Genomic DNA, 20486 nt, shown 5'->3' with positions numbered 1-20486 from the left:
TCTCAGGAACCGCAGCTCTCTCGGTCCAAGTGATTCATTACATCCGTGGTGTTGCTGAGCTGCTTTTGCGATCATACAGCTTATTTAGCTGCTGGAGCCATACTCTAATTAAGATTGGTCCTAATCCTCCAGAGCTCTCTGTTTCATTTGCATAAGGTAGGATGCTGTTCAACTTTTCTCCGCCACGCTTCCCCAGCTGACGTGCGTTTCGCCGCCCTACGCTGTATTCCACAGAAAATGAATGGCAGCGGGCCGCCCACAGCGAAACATTTGCTGTAATGCAAGTGGAGCATAACACCAACTCAGGCGAGGGTGCTTAGCCCCCTACCTCCATTCCACTCCAACCCACCTTCCTCTGCCCCTGCTGTCATAGCTCAATGTAATTTGACGCTGGCGTTTTTTCTGTAAGAGTCCAGTATAAGTCTGTCTGTCTTCGAAGCTTGAAGGCCCAAATCTGAGAAAAGAGCCCATTTTCCCTGGAAAAGGATGAAGACAGCTGTACCCTGCTGCAGATTAGAGGAAACCATGAACTTCAGTGAAAAGACGCCACCCATTATTTACTCACCAGCCTTTTACTGTGAAAGCCAGGCATGTTTCCACAAAGCTGCAGATTTATTGAAAAATAAAGGCACTCCAACACGATTCACCAGTCTGGCATTAGTGGGTATCTTTGCTGCTGTGATCTTTATAGCAACAACAACCAGCAACTCACAAATACAGCTAACCAAATTTCGTGCTGAAGACCAGAGATGGGCAGTAACGCGTTACTGTAATCCGATTACTTTTTTCAAGTAACGAGTAAAGTAAGGGATTACTATTGCAAAAACGGTAATTAGATTACTGTTACTTTCCCGTAAGCACGCTGCGTTACTGCGTTACTAAAACCGTGATTTTTTTTTTGCGTGTCTCATGACAGTGACGTAAGCAAGTGCGACGTTCGTGACAACAGCTGTGTGCAGATCAACAATGGATAATATATCGAGTGCGGGAGAGAGTATGAGCGTGCAGCGTTTAAAGCGTGGAAGTACTGACCTTTAAGTTTGATTCCATAAAAAGTGACAAAAACATTAGTGTCCGCTGTTCACTGCGTGGGAAGAAAAATTCTTTTTACAGCGAAAAAAACCCTAAACTTCCGAGCAAGCACGGACAGTACACTGCCACGGGAATATGAAACTCCCAGATCCTTCCACTGACCGCTACGACACACCTGCACCAGGGCAAACCTCCGCCTGCCCCACTCCTGCTATACAGGTGAAAATAGAGCAACAGGACCGCTGAGTCCTTGATTTTATTTATTTTCTGCTGTGTTTTACCTGCATTTATTTGAAAGAGTGAGTGTAAACACAAAAACAAATTTTATTTTATGTGCTGGAATATGCAGAAAATAGGTTTAAATGTTAAACAAATTTCTTCCAGTCAGAGAATGTTGCATATAATTTAATGTTTGCTTCATGCGTAAAGTTAAAAGATTAAAACTAATAAAACAAGTTTTAAAAAGAGACTTTTTCATTTGATTACATTTTATATGATGGGTTATGCAGAAAAAAATAGAATTGGGCTGAAAGATCGATCGCTTTATTACCTATTCAGGTTGTAAATCATTTTTTTAAAAAGTAACTAAGTAACTAATTACTTTTGAAAATAAGTAATCAGTAAAGTAATGGGATTACTTTTTGGGGGAAGTAATCAGTAATTAGTTACTGATTACTTTTTTCAAGTAACTTGACCAACACTGCAGAAGACAACAAGAGTCAAATCAACAGGAACAATATCCATCCATCCATTTCCTTTCACACTTCCAAAGAGGTTATAGTAGCGGCAGGCAGACCGAGGTATTCTGAACGTCCTTCTGCCCAGATGTTTTTTCCCTGTGTCTTCTGAGAGATTCTGAGACACCATCAGCCCAGATGAGATATATGGTCATCAGCCACTTTATTGGTTAAATCTGTTCCACTGCTTATTAACATGAATATCTAATCAACCAATCACATGGAGGCAACTCAGTGCATTTAGTTAGTTAGATATGGTCAGACCAAGCATTAGGATGGTGAAGAAGGTGATTTGGAACGTGTCATGGTTGTTGGTCTGAGTATTTAAGAAACTGCTGATCTGCGATCTCTAGGGTTTACAGAGAATGGGTCTGAAAAAGAGAAAATATATGAGTAAGTAGCAGGTCTTTGTGCAAAACGGCCTTGCTGATGTCAGAGGACAATGGCCAGACTGCTGCAAGCTGATAGGACAAAAAAACAAAACAAAAAACCGACAGTAACTCAAATAACTACTCACTACAACCATGGAATGCAGAAAAGTATATCTGAACGAACTGCACGCGCATCAGGTGGCCTGCAGCAGAAGACCACACTGGGTACCCCTCCTCTGAGCGAAAAACAGGAAACTGAGGCTGCAACCCACATAGGCTCACCAACATTAGACGATAGATTAGAAAAACGTTGGTCTGTCCCAGATTCTGCTCTGACATTCAGATGGAAGGGTTAGAATTTGGTAAAACCAACATGACCCATGTTGGTTTTACCAACCAACCAACTTGGATTCTATCCTGTCTGATATTAACTTATCAGGCCAGTGGTGATTGTGTAATGGTGTGGGGGTATATCTATTTGGAACACTTGTGGTTCTTTACTACCAATTGAGCATTGTTTAAACACCATAGTGTGCCTTTCTTCCGATGGCTACTTCCAGCGGGATAATGCACCATGTCCATGACAGTGAGTTCACTGTACTCTAATAGCCTCCACAGTCACCAGATTTCCATCCAAAAGAGCTTCTTTGGGATGCTGTGGAATGAGAGAATGACATCATGGATCTACAGCTGACAAATCTGCAGCAACTGTGTGATGAATCTATGCCATGAAGAATTAAGGGAGTTCTTAAGGTAAAAGGGAGTCCAACCCAGTGCTAGCAAGGTTTATCTAATAGTCTCTCCAGTGAATTCTGGGACTACCAGGGGCATGTCTAGAGAACTTTCCAGGGAGGCATTCTGATCAGTCCAGACAGCTTGCAGCCAGCAGTAACCCATTTCGACCTTGTTTACTTGTGTTCATGAGTCTGGATAAATGACCAAGTGAAGGCTGGAATGTAGACAACTGATAAATCAAGAGCTTAACCTTTACCTTTTCCGACCGGTGGCACTGACGTCACATCTTATGAAGACTCTAGAGCGGCTGGTGGCTTGGATCTCCGACTACCTCACCGACAGACCACAGTACGTCAGGCTGAAGGACATCACGTCTGACACAGTGGTCAGCAGCACAGGAGCACCACAGGGAACTGTGCTGTCCCCTCTTCTCTTCACCCTGTACACCTCTGACTTCTGCTACAACTCTGAATTATGCCACATTCAGAAGTTTGCAGACGACACAGCCATCATGGGGTGTATCTGGGATGATCAGGAAGAGGAGTACAGAAGTCTGGTGAGGAACTTTGTCGCATGGAGTCACACAAACCACCTGCAACTCAACACCTCAAAGACTAAGGAACTGGTTGTGGACTTCGGGAGGTCTAGAGCAGGTCCACTGCCGGTTCAGATAGAGGGGGAGGAGGTGGAGGTGGTCAACAAGTACAAGTACCTCGGGCTGTGGGTGGACAATAAACTGGACTGGTCATGCAACACAGAGCACCTGTATAAAAAAGCCCAAAGCCGACTGTACTTCCTCAGGAGGCTGAGGTCTTTTAACATCTGCAGGAAGCTCCTGAGGATGTTTTACCAGTCGGTGGTTGCTGGAGTACTTTTCTATGCTGTGGTGTGCTGGGGGAGCAGCACAGCAAAGAAGGACTCATCCAGGCTGGAGAAACTGATCAGGAGGGCTAGCTCTGTGGTCGGCATGAAGCTGGACACTCTGGTGACAGTGGCAGAGAAAAGGACATTAAAGAAACTGATGGACATTATGGACAATGCCAGGCATCCTCTGCACACGGCCATTAACAACCAGAAGAGTCTGTTCAGTGACAGGTTGCTTCTCCCAAAGACAAGAACTAACAGACTTAAAAACTCCTTTGTCCCACACGCCATCAGACTGTTTAACTCCTCTCTGGAGGGGAGAGGGAGGGGAAACAGGAGGACAAAGGAGGGAACAACTAAGCTGTAGTGCCTCTTCACCTCACTGTACAATACCTTGTGCAATACTTTTGTAAATAGTCAACGGTGCAATAGACTCAATACTTGAAATGTGCAATTCACTTGTATTTTTATTTTTTATTCCTATTTATTCTATTTATCCCCTTCGTATATTTTATTTATATTGTCTCTGTATTTATATATATGTGTGTGTGTGTATAACTCTGTAACTTCTGTCGGTGCTGTGCTTTTTTGGAAATCGAATTTCCCAGAGGAACCCACCCGAGGGATTAATAAAGTTCTATCTTATCTTATCTTATCTTATCTTTAGGCTCTCTTTAACACAACATCTGCATGCGGTTTCATGCTCCACCCTCCCGTCACTCAAGACAAGATGATGGTGCAAGTTGAGGGAGTTTGATAACTACTGCAAACATACACAGCTGCAGCAAACACAGAACCATATCTCATCCAAATATTGGATCATTGCATGCCTTAATAGGAATAAGAAAACTCAGGGCATTATATTTGCAAAGGTCAAGGCTGTGTGTGCCATTATGCTTTTGCATTTAGCACTACAGAGAAAGAAACCTTTGGAAGGTCAATTCATTCTAATGTTATGTAAGGGCTAAGGGTGGCTCAAAATCCGATGCTATTTTTAGGCGCCTGCTCTAAAGCCCCATCTTTGCTGTTAATTAAGAGGTAGTGGATTTTGTTTTTGGATTTTAGGCCAAGAACAGTTCACGTGTCAAACTGAATCAATCCGTAGCACAACTAATTAGAAATGATTAGAGCCCTGTGTTTTTTTACCTCCTACACAATAATGAGACAGTTATACAGGTTTTGGCAATTAATTCTCACAGCACTTGCGAACACAGTGTCAGTTCCAATACTCTGGAAACAAAGTGAGTCAAACTGGGTCAAACAAGGTGCCTCACTCTGAGATCGCTCTGCATTTTGTTGGTGTCCATTTTAATCTTTGTTGTCCACGTGAATTCATGTCTGCAGGGTGTGGGACCTGGATGGGAATGAAAGCGCTACTTTCCGGCTTCAGTCTCCTGGCATCAGTGTGTGCTGGCACCCAAAGGAAGTCTTTAAGGTAGGAGTTGCCTACTCTAAAGCTGAGGTAAAACACCTGAGTAGTATAGATGGTTTACAGTTGGAGGGTCAGGTGTGAGGTCAACTTTATGGATGCCCTCACTCCTCCGAGACATCCTCATTGTTATCAGAAACACTTGAAGTTCACGTGGGTGGTTAGATAAGCCAAATAAAAGATTCTGCCCAACATTCAAATATAGATTTTGTTGTGAAATATCTTGATGTGGAGCCCAAAGTACACATGTGGGTAAAGGCCTGCTGAAGTGTACAGAGGAGGGTGAGAAACAAAAAAATATAGTTTTTAAATCCTTTCATAATGTTGCAGAGTCCAACAGAGTTTAATCATGCTTAATTTCTACTTTCTATACTGTTGCATGCTGGGACATGCTCTAATCTGTAGTTTAACTGATATATTGCACATGATATACATAAATCAGTATATATTTCACTGAAGCTCCACATCTCTAAACCACTGTCTCTGTAAATATGGTTTCTACTGCATAAAGTTAATAGGGTCAACAATAAAAAATACAATAAATTATACACTAAAAACCATAAATCTGAATTAGAAAGAAGAACTCTCACATAATAATAGAAGTCAGCTTTGTTTGCACAAAAACAAACGCCAGGATGTCCTGCTCAAGTAGATCTGAAAGCAAGTGAGATTAAACGACTGAATGATTGGGCAGCTCTTGTGCGAAAAAATAGGTTGTTCCACAGATTAGGAGCCACCACCGAAAAGGTCCTATCGCCTCTGCCTTTGAGCCTGGAAGTAGTAACATCCAAGAACAATTGGTTCCTAGACCTCAGTGCTTTGGTAGGCGTGTAGAGCTTCTACGCCAAAACACTAAGACTCTTAAAAACAAGTAATAAAATTTTAAACTGGATCCCGAGATGGACTGGAAACCAGTATAGGGAGGCCAATACAGGTGTGGTGTGGTCATGCCATTTCTTTATTGTCAGAAAGCGAGTTGCTCCATTTTGTAGAGCCTGCAGGCTACGAAGTAACGACTTAACAAAGCCAACGTACAAAGAATTAAAACACTCTAATCAAGAGGTATTAAAGGTGAGAATTACTCTCAAAGTCATGTTGAAGGAGATTGGCCTTCACCTCACTGAAGAGATGTAATTGAAAAAAAGCTCATCTTAATTGTTTCCCTGATAAAGACGTTTCACAACCTTCACGGTACCCTTAATGATGAGTTTTGATGCCTCAGTGTTTGATGCCCATACTGTAAAATATGTCCACTGGCATTTATGTAACCATGATAAAAATAAGTACCATCATTTTTAGGAAATCTCTATGAACCGACAGGATATTTGATACCAGTTGTTTTCTGTTCATATAACCTTGGTACAGAGGTTTAGTTGTGCTCCAGGACCCACCATGCATCCGTGTCATCTTTGCTACCTTTGTTGCAACCAAAACGAGCACCACTTTCAGAATAAAGCATGAATTTGGTGCAGAAGTACAAAGTGTTGTGAAATCCTTGCTACATTCATTACGTCCTGTGCTCTCTAGTTAATGGTGGCAGAGAAGAAGGGGACGATTCGCTTTTATGACATGGTCACCCAGCAGGCCATCCTGTCACTGGAGAGCGAACTGCTCATGTCAGCAGACTGGTGCCTTACCAACACGATCAAAGTAGGCGGGGTGTCGGGCAGCGACTGGCTGATCTGGGATATAACTCGATCCAGGTGAGAGGATGTGTGGTGCTGATATTGCTCGAGGTATTGATTTGGGATGTGTCTAAGTCACGTTTTTTGTTGTTTGCAGTTACCCACAAGAAAAAAGACCAGCTCACATCGATAAAGCACGGCTGTTTAGGTGAGGAAAGTTCTTCCATAAGCCTTATTGCTTCGGTTCATACCTGCTCAGGTTTCTCCTTTAAATCTGGTCAGTCTGTGATTCGCTAAAAAATATTTTAATTTTATTGAAATTGAAAGATTTGGAGTTTTCTTTTTGGTCTTTTACAAAGACCTGAATTGGTTGGCATCACAGAAGAAACTTTCATAACTTAACACAAGTCAGTTTCAGGAGGATGATTTTATATTTCAGACAGTAATTCTCCAATTGTGTGAAGGCTTTCAGGACTTTGTTCTTCTCTCCAGGTGGTCTCGAGCCAATGAAAACCTCTTTGCCACAACGGGATGTCCAGGAAAGATCAACACTCAGCTGATCATCCACCATCTCGGCCACCCGCAGGTCTGTGTGTGCTTTCCATAGTTGTTATGAGTTTTGTTTTTGTTTTTAATTAAATTTAATGTGCTTTCCATCAGCTCACGTCACACACCTCATGTCGTTACAGCCGGTGGCGATCGGGTCGGTGACCGTCGGATCAGGCCTCAGTTGGCACCGGACGCTGCCGCTCTGTGTGGTCGGCGGCGACAGGAAGCTTTGCTTTTGGATGACTGAGATGTAGAAATCTGTTGTGGAAACCTGCGTCCTGTTTCTGTTTGTGCTCAATAAAATATTTTTCCAAGTATTCGTGCAGTTTGTGTGGAATTTGATGGGAATTGGCTGCATGCTCGAGCTTTGTTCTTCTCATTTCTGACCACCCCTTCAGGTCAGCTACAGATAAACAGCAGGATTGTCTGGTTTATGCCGAGAACTTGTTTTTCATTTCTCAGAGGAATGACTTACATCAGTTGTCTGTTATGTCCTGCCAAGAGAGCCGTAGTTCAAAGGAACGTGTCCGAGTGCCAACTCTACACTTCACCAGTCAACGTTGTCCTCGTACAGGTGTTTTCTCTCCCTCTTGGCTTCTGAATTTTCTTACTATCCACGGCGGACCTTGAATCATATCACGAAAAGTGTAAGCACGGGAAAAGCTCAGGGAGGCTCTCAAGTCTGAGGTCATTTCAGGTTATCTTCAGCTTCAAACTGAGCAGTTGCGTGAGGATTTAGGAAGAGGAGCAGATGTGCCTCACCTGACCTTGATGAAGACTCGGGATGACTTGGCAGCTGCCCGCAGTAGAACAAAGACTCATTGTACCATCACAGGAATGCCTGCGAGTTTTCAAAGCGGTTGTACGGCCGCTCAACTGCAGCGGGTGCTGGTGTAATTAAACTGATCGTGAATCATTCGGGGTGGCAGGTGATCACTTCAGCTTCCACCTCAATGCACGAGCTTTATTTCAACGTAAACGTCAGCTTAAACACTGGGTTATATTGGACGCCGACGCCGGTGTGACAGAGCAGGAGCGAGCACCACTCTTTCAAACCAGTCCATCAGCCTCCTATATTTCTTGGACAGGAGGCGCTGACCACCATCCACAAAGCATAACATGCTACTGCTCTCCCGGTCCACTTTTTTTGTTTGAACAAGTCCAATGTGGTCGCAGCTCTCTGGGTTTTGCCGTGCTTTAGGTGCAAGCGGTGTTGGAGCAGCTGCGTATACAAGACCGATTCCAAAAAAAAGTGGAGCGGCTGTGTGAAATGCAAATAAAAACAAAATGAATGAAAATCATTTAAAGCCTGCGTTAAACTGAATATTCTGCAAAGCCAACGTATAAAAAGATCGAAGCCGAGTAGTGTCACCTTCCCACTGTGTTGCATCACGTCTTACTTTAACAAATTCAGCTGCTCAGCAGTTCGGGCCTCCTTTTGTTATATGTTTGTATCATAACGTGCCAAATATCTTTAATGGAGGACAAGTTTGGACTGGAGACAGGCCAGTTTGGCACCCGGACTCTCTCAGTCCAGAGCCGTGCTGTCAGAGTACGTGCACAAAGCGGTTTGGCATCATCTCACAAAGTAAGCAAGCCCTGTGATACCCGCACATATCCTTCATTATCTATATCCTGTTCACTAACGGCCTCTGAAACAGTCTGGGCAGTAGCGTTTCTGGATTTTATTCGTGTTTATATTTGTAGATGCAGGGGAGAACTGTGTGCACCAGTGATGGTTTTCAGGGGTGTTTCTGAAACTGCTGCAAACTTATCAGGTCACATTATTTTGAACTCCAACCCACAAATCAGCTTCTCTGAGACGTTCACTTTCAATACACGATCATGTTTACCTCATTATTAATAAGATGGATATATTTTCAGATCTTTGAAAAATGTATTTGTACTTAAATTTTTTATTCATTTAACTGTTGTTATTCAGGAAAACGCGACTCTTTTGATGTCATGGCCAATATGACCCAGTAATACACATAAATACTGCAAAATATGAAGTAAATAAAGAGACTTCTGCTTCTTTCTTCAGCTTCTCCCTTTTGTGGTCATGGCAGCAACAGATCATCTGCTTCCATCTCACTCTATCCCCTGGATCCTCTGTCACACCAACCCTCTGCGTGTCCTCCTTCACTAAATCTTCTCTGTTGCCTTCCTCCTTTCCTCCTCCCTTGCATCTTCAGCATCCTTTGTCCAGCATATCCACCATCCCTCCTATGCACATATCAGCCTTGCCCCTTTTACTTTGTCTGCAAACGGTTCCCTCTGATCTACTAACTCTGTCCATTCTGATCACTCCCAATGAAGATCTTAACATCTAAAGCTTGGCCTCTTGTCTTTTTATCAGTACCACAGTCTCCAAAAGGCACATCGTAGCAGGTGTCACTACTATCTTGTGAACCTTGTCTTTCTGTCACAAATCACTGAACCCTGCCTGGACTCTTCCCCTCCCCACTCGTACGCTTTCACTTCCATCTTCATCGTCACAAATGCCTCCCTCTCATTTCAGGCACCCGGAGCATGAGAAAAAGTTGTCACAGTCGTCTTGGACCAAACGGGGGGTAGCAATGCTCAGGCGTCTACATTTACAGCCTAAAATAAGGGTCCCAGATGTTTTAAAATTGCTTCAAGGCCATTTAGTGAGACAGTGCATACGATTTAGTGGATTTTTTTTTTTAATTAAGTTTGAAGCCTTTCTTTCCAATTCAGTGCTGGCTTCTTTTTGAAAGGAACTGACTTCCTTTACTCATGTCACATATGTAAGTCAGTAACAGACCGAGAGCAGTCCTGTAAAGAAGGATAAACTAGTGGTTTAAGATGCCCTTTCATGTGTGCACATTCCGCCTGCTGCAATCACAAACACGAGTCTCAATCCTGAGCGGGTTTACAAATCCTGTGACTCAAGGTGGCCATCTGATGGCTGCCTGACAGAACAGCAGGGAGGCTTAATCTTGTTCATGAGCTGTGTGGACTTCTCTTTGCTGAAAGCAGTCCTCAGATGTCACTCAGATGACCCCGGCGTTACCTTTTGATGTAACCTGAATGAAGCTTGATCTCTTGCGGTGGCGGTGCTGTGTGGACTAATAACAAACTGTGAAACGATGAAAGCGAGATCAGGCCGTCTTCAAATCTTCACAAACTTCTTTCTAATCTCCTGCCCCCAGATAATTCTTCTGCGGCCCTGCCAACTTTAAGCCGGGGGCTCAACACAAAGAGAGCAAAATAAAAATAATGAGGAGCATGATAGGGCAGGAAACAAAGAGAGAGATTAGAGCTCTTTGAGGCTGGTGTTTGATTTAATCTTGTGGTTGGCCTGGTTTGTTTGCGATGCTTTCCCAGAATGAAGCGATTATGCTGATTTTGATGGAGTAAGGAGAAAGAGTCAGTGAAAAAGGGTTCCATCACTGCTTTAGGGTGGTGTTGGCTGATCATCTGAAGTGTTGATGCAGCCAGTATGCACTTTATGGAAGCTGTGTGTCAACGGTTTATCCTTTTATAAGGTCTATATTGTACCTGCACCCGATTTAAAGTTTTATGAGCACGTTTGAACGAAAAAGCAAACTCAGCTGGGTGCTTTTGCACTTCTGAGTTTACTCACTGAACCATGACATCTCATCATCTGAAATCAAACAAAAAAAAAAACTGTTGATGAAACATTTCTGGCATGATGGGAGTGGTCTCTTCAAAGCCTGAATAAAGGCAACGGAAACAGAAATGGCACTGGGAGGTTAGATGGTTGACTGTCAAAGGCCCAGGAATACTTAAAACCACCTACCCATCCACTGGCATCGGCTAGACCCTTAGCTTGGTAGCATCATTTGCAGGGAGGAGTTAACTATGTGGGTATGAATGGTTGTCATCTGTCTGTGTTAGCCCTGCTTCACATTGGTGACCTGTCCAGGATGAACCCTGCCTCTCGCTCTATGGCAGCTGGGGTAGCCCACCCATGACCCTAATAAGGATAAGTGGAAGAGAAAGGAAGGATGGATGGATAAACCAAACAGAAAAACTGGGACGCCTCTGGCTGTTCATCATCTAATAATGAGTAAGTAATTTATTAAATCTGTTCTTACTCATTAATTTAATTGTTCTGAAAATCCATATATTTGGATCCAACTGGGCTGTATTTGAAATAATATGACTTTGGCTTTGAGAATCGGTGCCAGCAGCCTCTGGAGCTGCTGTGCCAGGTTGTAAATGTGCTTTTTAATTCTGCTTAGTTAGATATTTTAACACAGGACAAAAAGTTAATACCATGCAGTAGTTGCATATTGCTGCTCTGGAGCTGGAAAGACAAATTCAACTGACTGCCTGAGATCACACTGAACTTTCCTTCTCCATCATAAATTTACCATAAGCTGGAGTCCTGGTCTTCCAGGTAAGTCCAGCCAATCACCGATGAATGTCTTATTTCCTTACTTCCGTTCTGTCTCTTGTTCTCTCTGTTTAACTTCAGCGTCAGTGAAGCTGCTGTAAAAACCACACTTCTCTAAAGTTGACTTTGTTTGAATTCCAGATGTTGCAGATGCTTCCAGGGCTTCACCTAATGATGGCTGGCAGATGTTTGTCTGTGTTTAACATATTAACTAACTGAAGTGAACAAAAAAGGAACCGCTAATCAGCTTCAGAGGTGTGTTGTTTTGCTTTGCCTTCCCTCACCTGACTTCAGCTCCTCACGCACAGGTATAGTATAGTGACTCAGATAAAATGTCTCTTAAAATATTTAACTATTCCTTTTATCTATCTATTTATCTATAAGGCTTTCCCAAGTGATTCTTAAGAGTATTTAATTCATGAAATACTCTTACAACACCTTGTGGCTGGGGCAGTGCTGGGGGCACGTCCAGATGTGGGATTTTGTGAGACACATAGATTATAACTGATCAGTGAATGTCATTTTACTACTTGAGTACACATCATAGACCAAACAAGTTTGTATAGATATGTGTTTTACTAATACTGTCCACTATGACATGAGCTCCTGGATCCATGTTTAGAATCACCAGTTAACCTATCCATGTCTGTATAGAAGAAGAAGAAGAACAGTATCTGAAAGGTATATCCTCAAGAAAAAGGAAAAAAGATCAGAGAGATGTGGGATTTTGTGAGACATATACATTATACATTCATCTGATCCATCTGCTGTTCCCTGATGCCTCATCAGAGTAGGGTGGCTGAAAAGAACGAGGTATACAAACTTACACAAGAACTGGCCTGATGGAGTGATGAAGAGCCTTGGGGAGACTGTTGTTGTGATTTGGCACTGTATAAATAAAATTGAATTAAATTGAATGAATTTAAATGTGAAAATTGTTGGTTCAAATTGTCATCTGTCATCTGTAAAACATGGCGGAGGTGGTTTCCATTTCAGCCAGCGGTGTTGGAGATCTTGTCACGGAAAACTATGAATTTTTTTATTTTTAATCCAACATGCAATACCATCTGGAACGTTTCTGATTGACAGCAATGATCCCAAACACTGCCAATGCAGTAAAAGCATCTCTGGATAGAAAAACACACATCCTCAACATTACTGAAGCAGTGTGGGATCATCTAAAGGCATACAGCATCCAAAGAAGAGCTTTAAATGCCCTTCAAGACACAGGATAACTATTCCTGAAGACTACTTAAAGAAATTCAAAGAAGGTTGCCTTCAGTTCAGGCTGTGTTGAAGAATAAAGGTGGTCATGTGATTGTAAAAAAAGAAAAAACCCCAAAACAAAAGACTATTTTGTGCCTCGTATACTGTACTACTTGCATGTTAGCACAGATTTCAATAAATCCCTGCAGCTATTTCCCAATTTTCCTGGCAAAATAAAGGGTGGTTCATGACCTGTGTACCTTTTTAGGGAGAAAAAAGGTACACATATTTACCTTGAGGTCCAGTGAGGTGCATTAGTGCAAAACGGACCCATGAGGACTGGGATGGACTTTTAATGTGCCTCACAGACTATCTTACTGAGGACGCAGTGAACCTCCTGACCCTGATTTCAGAAGCAACCGAGCCAGCGTCGGGATGAGATGGCCCTGACATCAATAAAGGAAACACTCATGGTTAGATGATACAGGGATGACACAGCATTTGGGATTTGTGGCGAGTAAGCGCAAGAATCTCATTGGATCCCTTCTGCTGGTCGCCGGGTTACAAGAAATTATAAAGTGTGAAACATTTGGTTGGAGAGTGCTAGTGTGTGCGTTGCTGCACACTTTCAAAAGCAGCAGATTACTCTCCCCCCCCCCCTCCCTAGCCCTCTCTTTTTGCACACAATTTTTTCTCCTCTGCACACACAAGCTTTTCCCAGGGAGGCTTGATTTACTGCACAGTGGAATTATGGGAAGGGAAAGCTTCCCAACACAAGGTGGCTGGCGCAAGGCTTTTGCCAGCCACCGTCTTGATGCTGGTGATGCTTTATGAATCCTGCAGATGGAGATGATTTGTCTTCTCAAGGGGAAGCTTTGACGTGCACGGCTTTGATATGCATTGTCGCCGGTGTGGAGATCAAAACGCTGGACGTCTATCAAAAACCCCGAAGGCCAAATTCTCCAAAGAGAAATAAAGAGAGAAGAGCGTCTGTCAGCAGCGCAGCCCTGCGGACCGTGCTGTGGTCGGCTGTGAGGTCCCGGCGACCTGGCCCTGCTGACGTGTTGGGCCTCAGTGCTGGCTCTGGCCTTGACCAGAAGAGGGAACACGATACTTAAATCATTCATAATTAGCTCCTTCCCTTTGCTTAATAACACGTGAAGATAAATGACTTCCAAGAATTTTCCAAATGGAAATAGTCGGTTTGGAATTAAAAGCCAGAAAATGGTCTGGGAGCCCTGTATTGTAGTGGTTCAGCCTTTGCCTTTGATTAGTCCTGCTGACAAACATTGAACCACCTCTGTGGCGCATTTTTTTCAGATTGAAATGTAAAACAACAAAGAGTTTTTCATGAAAATAAACATTTATTGTCTTTTTACATGGTCTACTTTATACACACAGTTAAATGGCCCAGTGGAGCCTTACAAATCTCACTACATAAGGAGGAGAAATCTTATAAAAATGTCTCCCCCGGTCTTAAGACGAGCTGAGCTTCTCCAGGGCGCTGTGCAGGGTCTTGAGGTCCTCCCTCATCTGGCTCAGGGCGTTTTGGATTTTACTGGGTTGATCCAGGACCTCCACGCTGCAGGTGAAGGGGTCATAGCGGACTGTGAAGGGGCGCTTGATGTTTGCAGAGTATTTCCTGTGCACATAAAACAAATTGAAGACAAATATTAGAAAGAGAACAACGTTTAACTGACCAGACATGTCTGGAAATCACTTTGGAGATTTTCTACTGGGTATAATAAACAGCGATTCTACTGAGATCAACTGTAGTACTGAAGACTGTCTGATTGGTTTTTCACTCAATGTCATGCCCACTGGTAGAATTGTCTGCCATACTAGATGTGATACAACCACAGGTTGCTATGGAAACGTATACTGTAGTGTTGTTAGCAGTGGTAATGGCTGGCACTCACTGGATGAACTTGGTGCTGCACCAAAAACCTCCTAGTAATTGCTTTGATTGCTAGCAGGTTGCCATGGTTGCCTGTAGTTTTTCATCTTTATCTATTTGCATTTCCTGCATATTTACATAACCAATAAAACTGCTTGTGCTCTGCATTTTTGACCGCAGTGTTTACTTAAATCTCAGTATAGTGGCTGGCCTTTTTGTGGGCCACACTCCCAACTGGTGGTTGTCAGAGGGTCAGTAACTGGTCTGTGGCCCTGTGTGACTGGCATGATGGTGGTTGCCAGATGGTTGCAGATCAGTTTCTATGTCTGTGTGACACATTGGCTTGGTTTTTTTTAGAGCCGGAAGGGAGCATATTTGGACAAGAGTGAGCTAAACTGTACAGGTGCCACTCACAGGCACAAATATCTGCTAATCAGTGCAAGTGACAAACAAATGAAATACTGGAATTTCACTCAAACTGAAGCACAAACATATGGATGGTCTATACCTCACAGCAGGACATATTATTAGTCAGATATTTCCCCTAAAAACGCTCCCTAGAGAAGCAGAGACACAGTAGAGAGGTCCACTTTGTGAGTTCAACTAGTGGAGGCAGATAGGCGGCAGCTCTAACTCCAACTTCTCATTCAAATGTTGTTAGTTCTAGTTGAGACTTCATAACCTGCATTAATGAAGGGTGATGTCACAGTAGCTATGTCCATCTTTTCTATGTCCATCACAAGTGCCAAAAAGAAGACAACAATATATAATATATATAGGATATATAATACACTATTAAAAAGTAGGGACCTCCATGAACATTTGATGAGGGTTTCTATGTGCTTATATATATTTTTCTTGTACCTCAGTTTCATCTTTGCATCCTCGAAGCTCTCAGACACAAAGTAAACCGGCTGGTAGGTTTGGTCCTGGTACGGCTGGACCGCAGTCTCCTCCGGGGCAAACGGCTTGTACTCGGGCTCGTTGGACAGGGCGTACTGGAGACACAGGTCACCAGCAGTGTCAGACAGCACAGCAGGTAAATGCAGAAACAGAGGACATCTGTGTGTGAGGAAACTCACAACAAGCTCTCCGTAGGAGGACAGAAGTCCAGCGCCGTAAGCCTTTACTGCCCCGTTCTGCTTGCAGAGGCCAAACTCCACAGTGAACCAGTATAACTGCAGTGCAAAAAAAAAAAAAAAGAGGGTTGATGAAAGGTGTTTACCACTAGATGGCACTGAAGGCCATTAAACTGCAAAGAGTGAAGCTGTAGGTCTGCATGAATGTGTTAAAAATCACTCATTGCATTTACATGTTCTATTTTTGAGGCTGAGAATCGTACCGTTGACAGTTTCTCAATGTCCTCATCAGAAACCCCGAGTGAGGCAAGTCCAATCTCCTGAAAACATCCAAGTTTATTAATTCATACTTCATTTAAGGTCACACAAAGAATAAAAACAAGCTCACAGTTCAGTCACCTGTGAAAACTGGGCAAACTCCTTATCTGCCAGCATGGGGATATGGCCGAGCAGCTCGTGGCAGCAGTCTCTGTGGGAGCGGTGTGATCTTTATTATCAAAGTAAAATCAGCCAAGAGCATAAAGAAACAGTTCAGGTCTTACTAAAAACTCACGGCTCAGGGGAGTGCATGGGCGCAGAGGAGTGTCTGATGTACTGCGTGCACTGAAACACCCTGAAGGCCAAACTGGCGAGGAAGTCTCGGGCTGACAGCAGGCCGGCTACTGGGCGCAGCTGGAAACCAGTTCTCTCTGAATTTAACCAGAAAAAAAGAACAGAAAATAAACTGTCCGTTTTGGTATCTTCTCTTTCTGCGTCTTTACTTCATTTCAGTCCTTGTTGTCACAACAAGGAGCTTTAATTAACACAAAAACAGCATTAAGGCACAGCACTGTCGTCCCAGACTCCCCACTTGTAATGCATTAAAAGATGCATCAGTACCTGTGACACAAAAAAACATGCGAAGAATCACGTTTCATCTGCTTATCTGTCTAAATGAAACCTAACTAATGAGAGAAAATAGCCAAGAAAATAAAAAGCTGTTTGAAGAAGTGAAGAACTTTTATAATGCATTTTAAAAGAGTGATATCTTAAACACTACTTCTCTTCTTTATACGTGTAATTTCGTCTTTTAGAGACTTTTAAAACTCGTCTGAGTTAAATTCTGTTCAGATTTTAATTTTTAAGTGTGTCACCTTTCAAGAAGGCCGACACCTCTCGTAGCTGAGGGATACGGTCCTCTCCGTAGCCGCACTCTTTCTCCAGCTGGTGCAGGCCGTCTAGGAACTGTTTGCAGGCCAAACTCGGGTAAATGCTCCTCAGCTGCTGGTAGACCTGCCTCCTTTAAACACAACCATACCAGAGCATCACTGTGATGTAATCGCCCCCTCCACAGTGCATCTACAGCCATGACTGTGCAGGCTGGGCTGCCTCACCATGTAGATATCTCCTCTGCTGTGTACTCCACCACAGGTAGCGGGTCCCCCCTGCAGGATATTCATAAACATCAGTCCCCACATGTTCAATAATATGTTCAATAAACTATTTTTAAACTGGATCTGACTGCATTCACGTCACCAGTTAACCCAGAAAGATATAAAGGTAAGATATATATAAAAATAAGGAAACTATGGCATTAAAATTTCAAATGAAATATCCTGAAGTCAAAGCAATAATCTGCACAGTATAGATAAGACATTACAAGTGGAGACAGTCCAGGTGCTCAGTAGGGGGCGGCATAGAGTTAAAAACATCCAGCTTTTATTCACAGCTTCACCTGCGGGTTGCAGCATCTGATGTGGTGTTTTTCTGATCACTTCTTTCTTTGTGCTGCAACAGCTAACAATTCCACCAGCCTATGCATCATTTCAGCTGCACAATTCAAACTTTTCACCTCTTTTAGATTAAACTTTTTAACCCGGTAATACCAAACGTGACTTTTTCAGACGTCATCAGCGTAGAGGGACTCACTGTTTGTATCTGAAGGCCAGCTCAGAGATGACGGCCCGTCTCTTTCTGTATTCAGGGTCATTGTATCCCTGCAATAAATGAATAATGATCATTACGCTCTATTTTGCCATTATTTTTGTCTTTCATTTAGGAGCAGATGCGTAATCACTCACTGGATGGTCGTGGTCCATGTCAGGATCAAATTTGGTGATCAACATGTTGCATCTGTCGAGGTCTTTTATCTGTCGGGGAAACCAGGGCACTGTGGTCGAGCGCAAACAAACTAATTAGTGCTCCTGCCATCCGTCTGATTGGCTGATATCGCATGCAGTGGTTAATGGGTCCTGTGCTAACATGATAAAAGCATTGGGGTGAATCAATGATCAGACACTTGCCCTTTTCTTCTGGCATGCAGCGAACGTCGTCAGCCACTCTCTTCAGTGAGTTGACGAACACGTCCAGGTCTGAGCTGTGAACTTCACACTTCATGAAGAACTCCAGGTCCGTCGTGCTGTTCTTACACTTCCTCCCCATTCGGCTCTCGATGTGGAGAAGCTTGGCTTCAAATGTCTGCAAGAGATTTTAAAAAGTACAAAGATGTAATTTTCCTGCTTTTCCTTCAGGTTTTTCTTTCAGTTCTGCTGGTCTTTAGCTTTACCCCATAAACATAACAAAATCTTTTTATTTGTCACTCATTCCATGAGCTTCACAGGCTGCTCAAGACAAACCACCCACACCAAATAAATCTTACCAAACACAAATTCGTTGTTTTGTTTGTTTGTTTTCCATTACCCAGGAGAAAAAACAAGATTCTTGACATTAAAAATATAATTTAAGAGTGTCTTGGTTAAAAAAAGACAGCAGTACAATTTAACTGCATAAATGAAATTAATTAGTAATTAGTTTTGGTGATATCTCTAATAAAAATCGGACTTTTTCCTACAGCAGCAATAATGCCTGATAATTGAAATCCTTTTATCCAGAAGTTCCCTCTTCAGTAACACCAGCTTTAAACTTTGCAGTAATTCTGGATTTTCTGAAAGTTTTATTGTAAGGGATTCTGCACACCATGAAATGTGGAAAAATGTGCTTTGCTTCTGGCTCTCTGTAGTTTTTTTTTTTTTTTTTAATTTATAAGGTTATCAAAGGACAAGTGTCAACAAAGCAAAAAAAATGTTCTGTAAATGTGCAAATTAATGCATATTTATAAATTTAATGCATTATTACACGTCACAAACTCGTCAGTCCTTAAAAGAAATGAGGAAATTTAATGGTGATATCTGGCTTCATTTACTGAAAAATGCCTCTGTCGCACGATTCAAGAGTGTTTGAGACATGCTTGACATTGAAATTTATGCTTTTTTCAAGTTTACATTTAATTTATAAAATCGTCACACGAGTCTATGCATTTAATGAAGTGCTTCCACACCTCAGTCTCAGGCTCACCTCAAATATTTTCCCTGTTTTGAAGAAGCCCGCGTTTTTCTCGCTGCTGAGGGCGAACAGGACGTTCAGGGTCACCCTGCCGTCCTTCTCCTCAAACACGAAGCCGTCTCCGTACCTGGAGGGCCCCGGGGAGCCTGCCGGGCCGCCGGCACTTCCGCGCTCCCGGCGCGCGTCCTCGATCAGGCTCTGCTTCCTCCCGCTGAAGGTCTGCACCACACCGTCCGTCTTCATCTCTGTTGGAGCTGAGAGCTCGGACAGGTTTAAATAGCCTCCTCTCATCTAGAGGCTGTATGGAGATGAGCTGCTTGGAGGCCTGCTTTGCGTCACGGCGTTTTTTCTATTTATGGGGCACAAATATCAGGAGGAGACGCTTCAGGTGCACTCAGACAAAACCATTAAAGGTTACGTAAACGTTACACAGTCTTGGATATAAATAGAAAATTATGCTATGAAGATTATTATGTTCGCTTCTTATTCACCCTGTGTTTTGGGGCAGCTACAGGAACAGATTCAAGATTACATCTAGACTGCAGGTAAAGAAGACATCAGTGAGGTGAACATAACCTCACCTCATTGAGGAAAAGAGCACACTAATCAGCCTTAATAATGCTCCAGCTGACCTAAAAGGTGGATTTATAAGTAAATTACCCTTTTTTATTCACTAAACTGGTGGTGTACAACAGAGGGGGATGTTTGTGTTGGTACCAGCTGTTCCCCTCCAAAAAAATAATATCCTGCAGCACCCAGAATGCTTTGCAGTCTGTTAATATGGACAGACCAAAGACTGTATATAAAAGATGGAGAAGTGATAGCCAGAAGCGACCATATTTGGAAGAAAGGTGAAGCGCTAAGAGCTAAACCGATGAACTGTACAGATGCGACTCACGGGCACAGATAGCTGCTAATTAGTGTTAAACAGAATTTTTTAAATGGTTTGGGGAGCACAGCACGTCTCAACATTTAAGGCCCCCATTATACTTTGAGCCTGCTCTGGCGCTAAGTGACAATATTAGCAAAACTGGAGCATGAAGACTTAATTTTTAGAATGATGATACCATTAATAACACTTTAAAAGGCGCAATGAGTGACCCCAGCTAGAAAGGAATGAGTAATAAAAAATGCACCCCATCAAGACTTCTGAATACAGAAAGTAAAACTATCCAAAGAGGACAAAATTACTCTTTGCTGGAGCTGGAGTCTATGAAGCCAACCCCAAGTGGGCATTCGTTTTTTCCCCTCACT

The 20486-nt window shown here is 42.8% G+C and overlaps 2 protein-coding genes across 3 annotated transcripts in view; one reads left to right on the top strand and one right to left on the bottom strand.

Annotated features, from left to right (window-relative positions):
* nup37 (nucleoporin 37) overlaps positions 1 to 7659 on the top strand; it is a 28001-nt gene extending 20342 nt beyond the window's left edge. Inside the window, exons 6-10 of the mRNA XM_026147075.2 lie at positions 5084 to 5174; positions 6696 to 6871; positions 6951 to 7001; positions 7286 to 7379; positions 7483 to 7659. Coding sequence (XP_026002860.2) covers positions 5084 to 5174; positions 6696 to 6871; positions 6951 to 7001; positions 7286 to 7379; positions 7483 to 7596 — 526 coding nt within the window. The 3' untranslated portion in view covers positions 7597 to 7659. The remainder of the gene's footprint in view (positions 1 to 5083; positions 5175 to 6695; positions 6872 to 6950; positions 7002 to 7285; positions 7380 to 7482) is intronic.
* A 6620-nt stretch (positions 7660 to 14279) lies between these two features.
* th2 (tyrosine hydroxylase 2) lies at positions 14280 to 19674 on the bottom strand. Of its 2 annotated transcripts, XM_026146368.2 has the most exons (12): positions 19245 to 19674; positions 18194 to 18368; positions 17972 to 18060; positions 17820 to 17887; positions 17285 to 17335; positions 17045 to 17190; positions 16465 to 16600; positions 16311 to 16380; positions 16175 to 16231; positions 15915 to 16010; positions 15697 to 15830; positions 14280 to 14577 (listed from the first exon to the last, which is right to left on the bottom strand). In XM_026146368.2, exons 1-12 carry the CDS (start codon positions 19521 to 19523, stop codon positions 14412 to 14414), a joined length of 1467 nt encoding a protein of 488 aa, XP_026002153.2. In that variant the 5' UTR covers positions 19524 to 19674; the 3' UTR covers positions 14280 to 14411. The 2 variants fall into 2 exon arrangements, with proteins under 2 accessions (XP_026002153.2, XP_080147560.1); XM_080291434.1 differs by having other exon boundaries at positions 15697 to 16010.
* Between the last annotated feature and the right edge of the window lie 812 nt (positions 19675 to 20486).

Source organism: Astatotilapia calliptera, chromosome 17 (genome assembly GCF_964374335.1).
Source record: "Astatotilapia calliptera chromosome 17, fAstCal68.1, whole genome shotgun sequence".
Lineage (NCBI taxonomy): Eukaryota > Metazoa > Chordata > Actinopteri > Cichliformes > Cichlidae > Astatotilapia > Astatotilapia calliptera.
The sequence above is the reverse complement of the archived record's forward strand: the minus strand, read 5'-3'. Positions and strand labels throughout refer to the sequence as shown.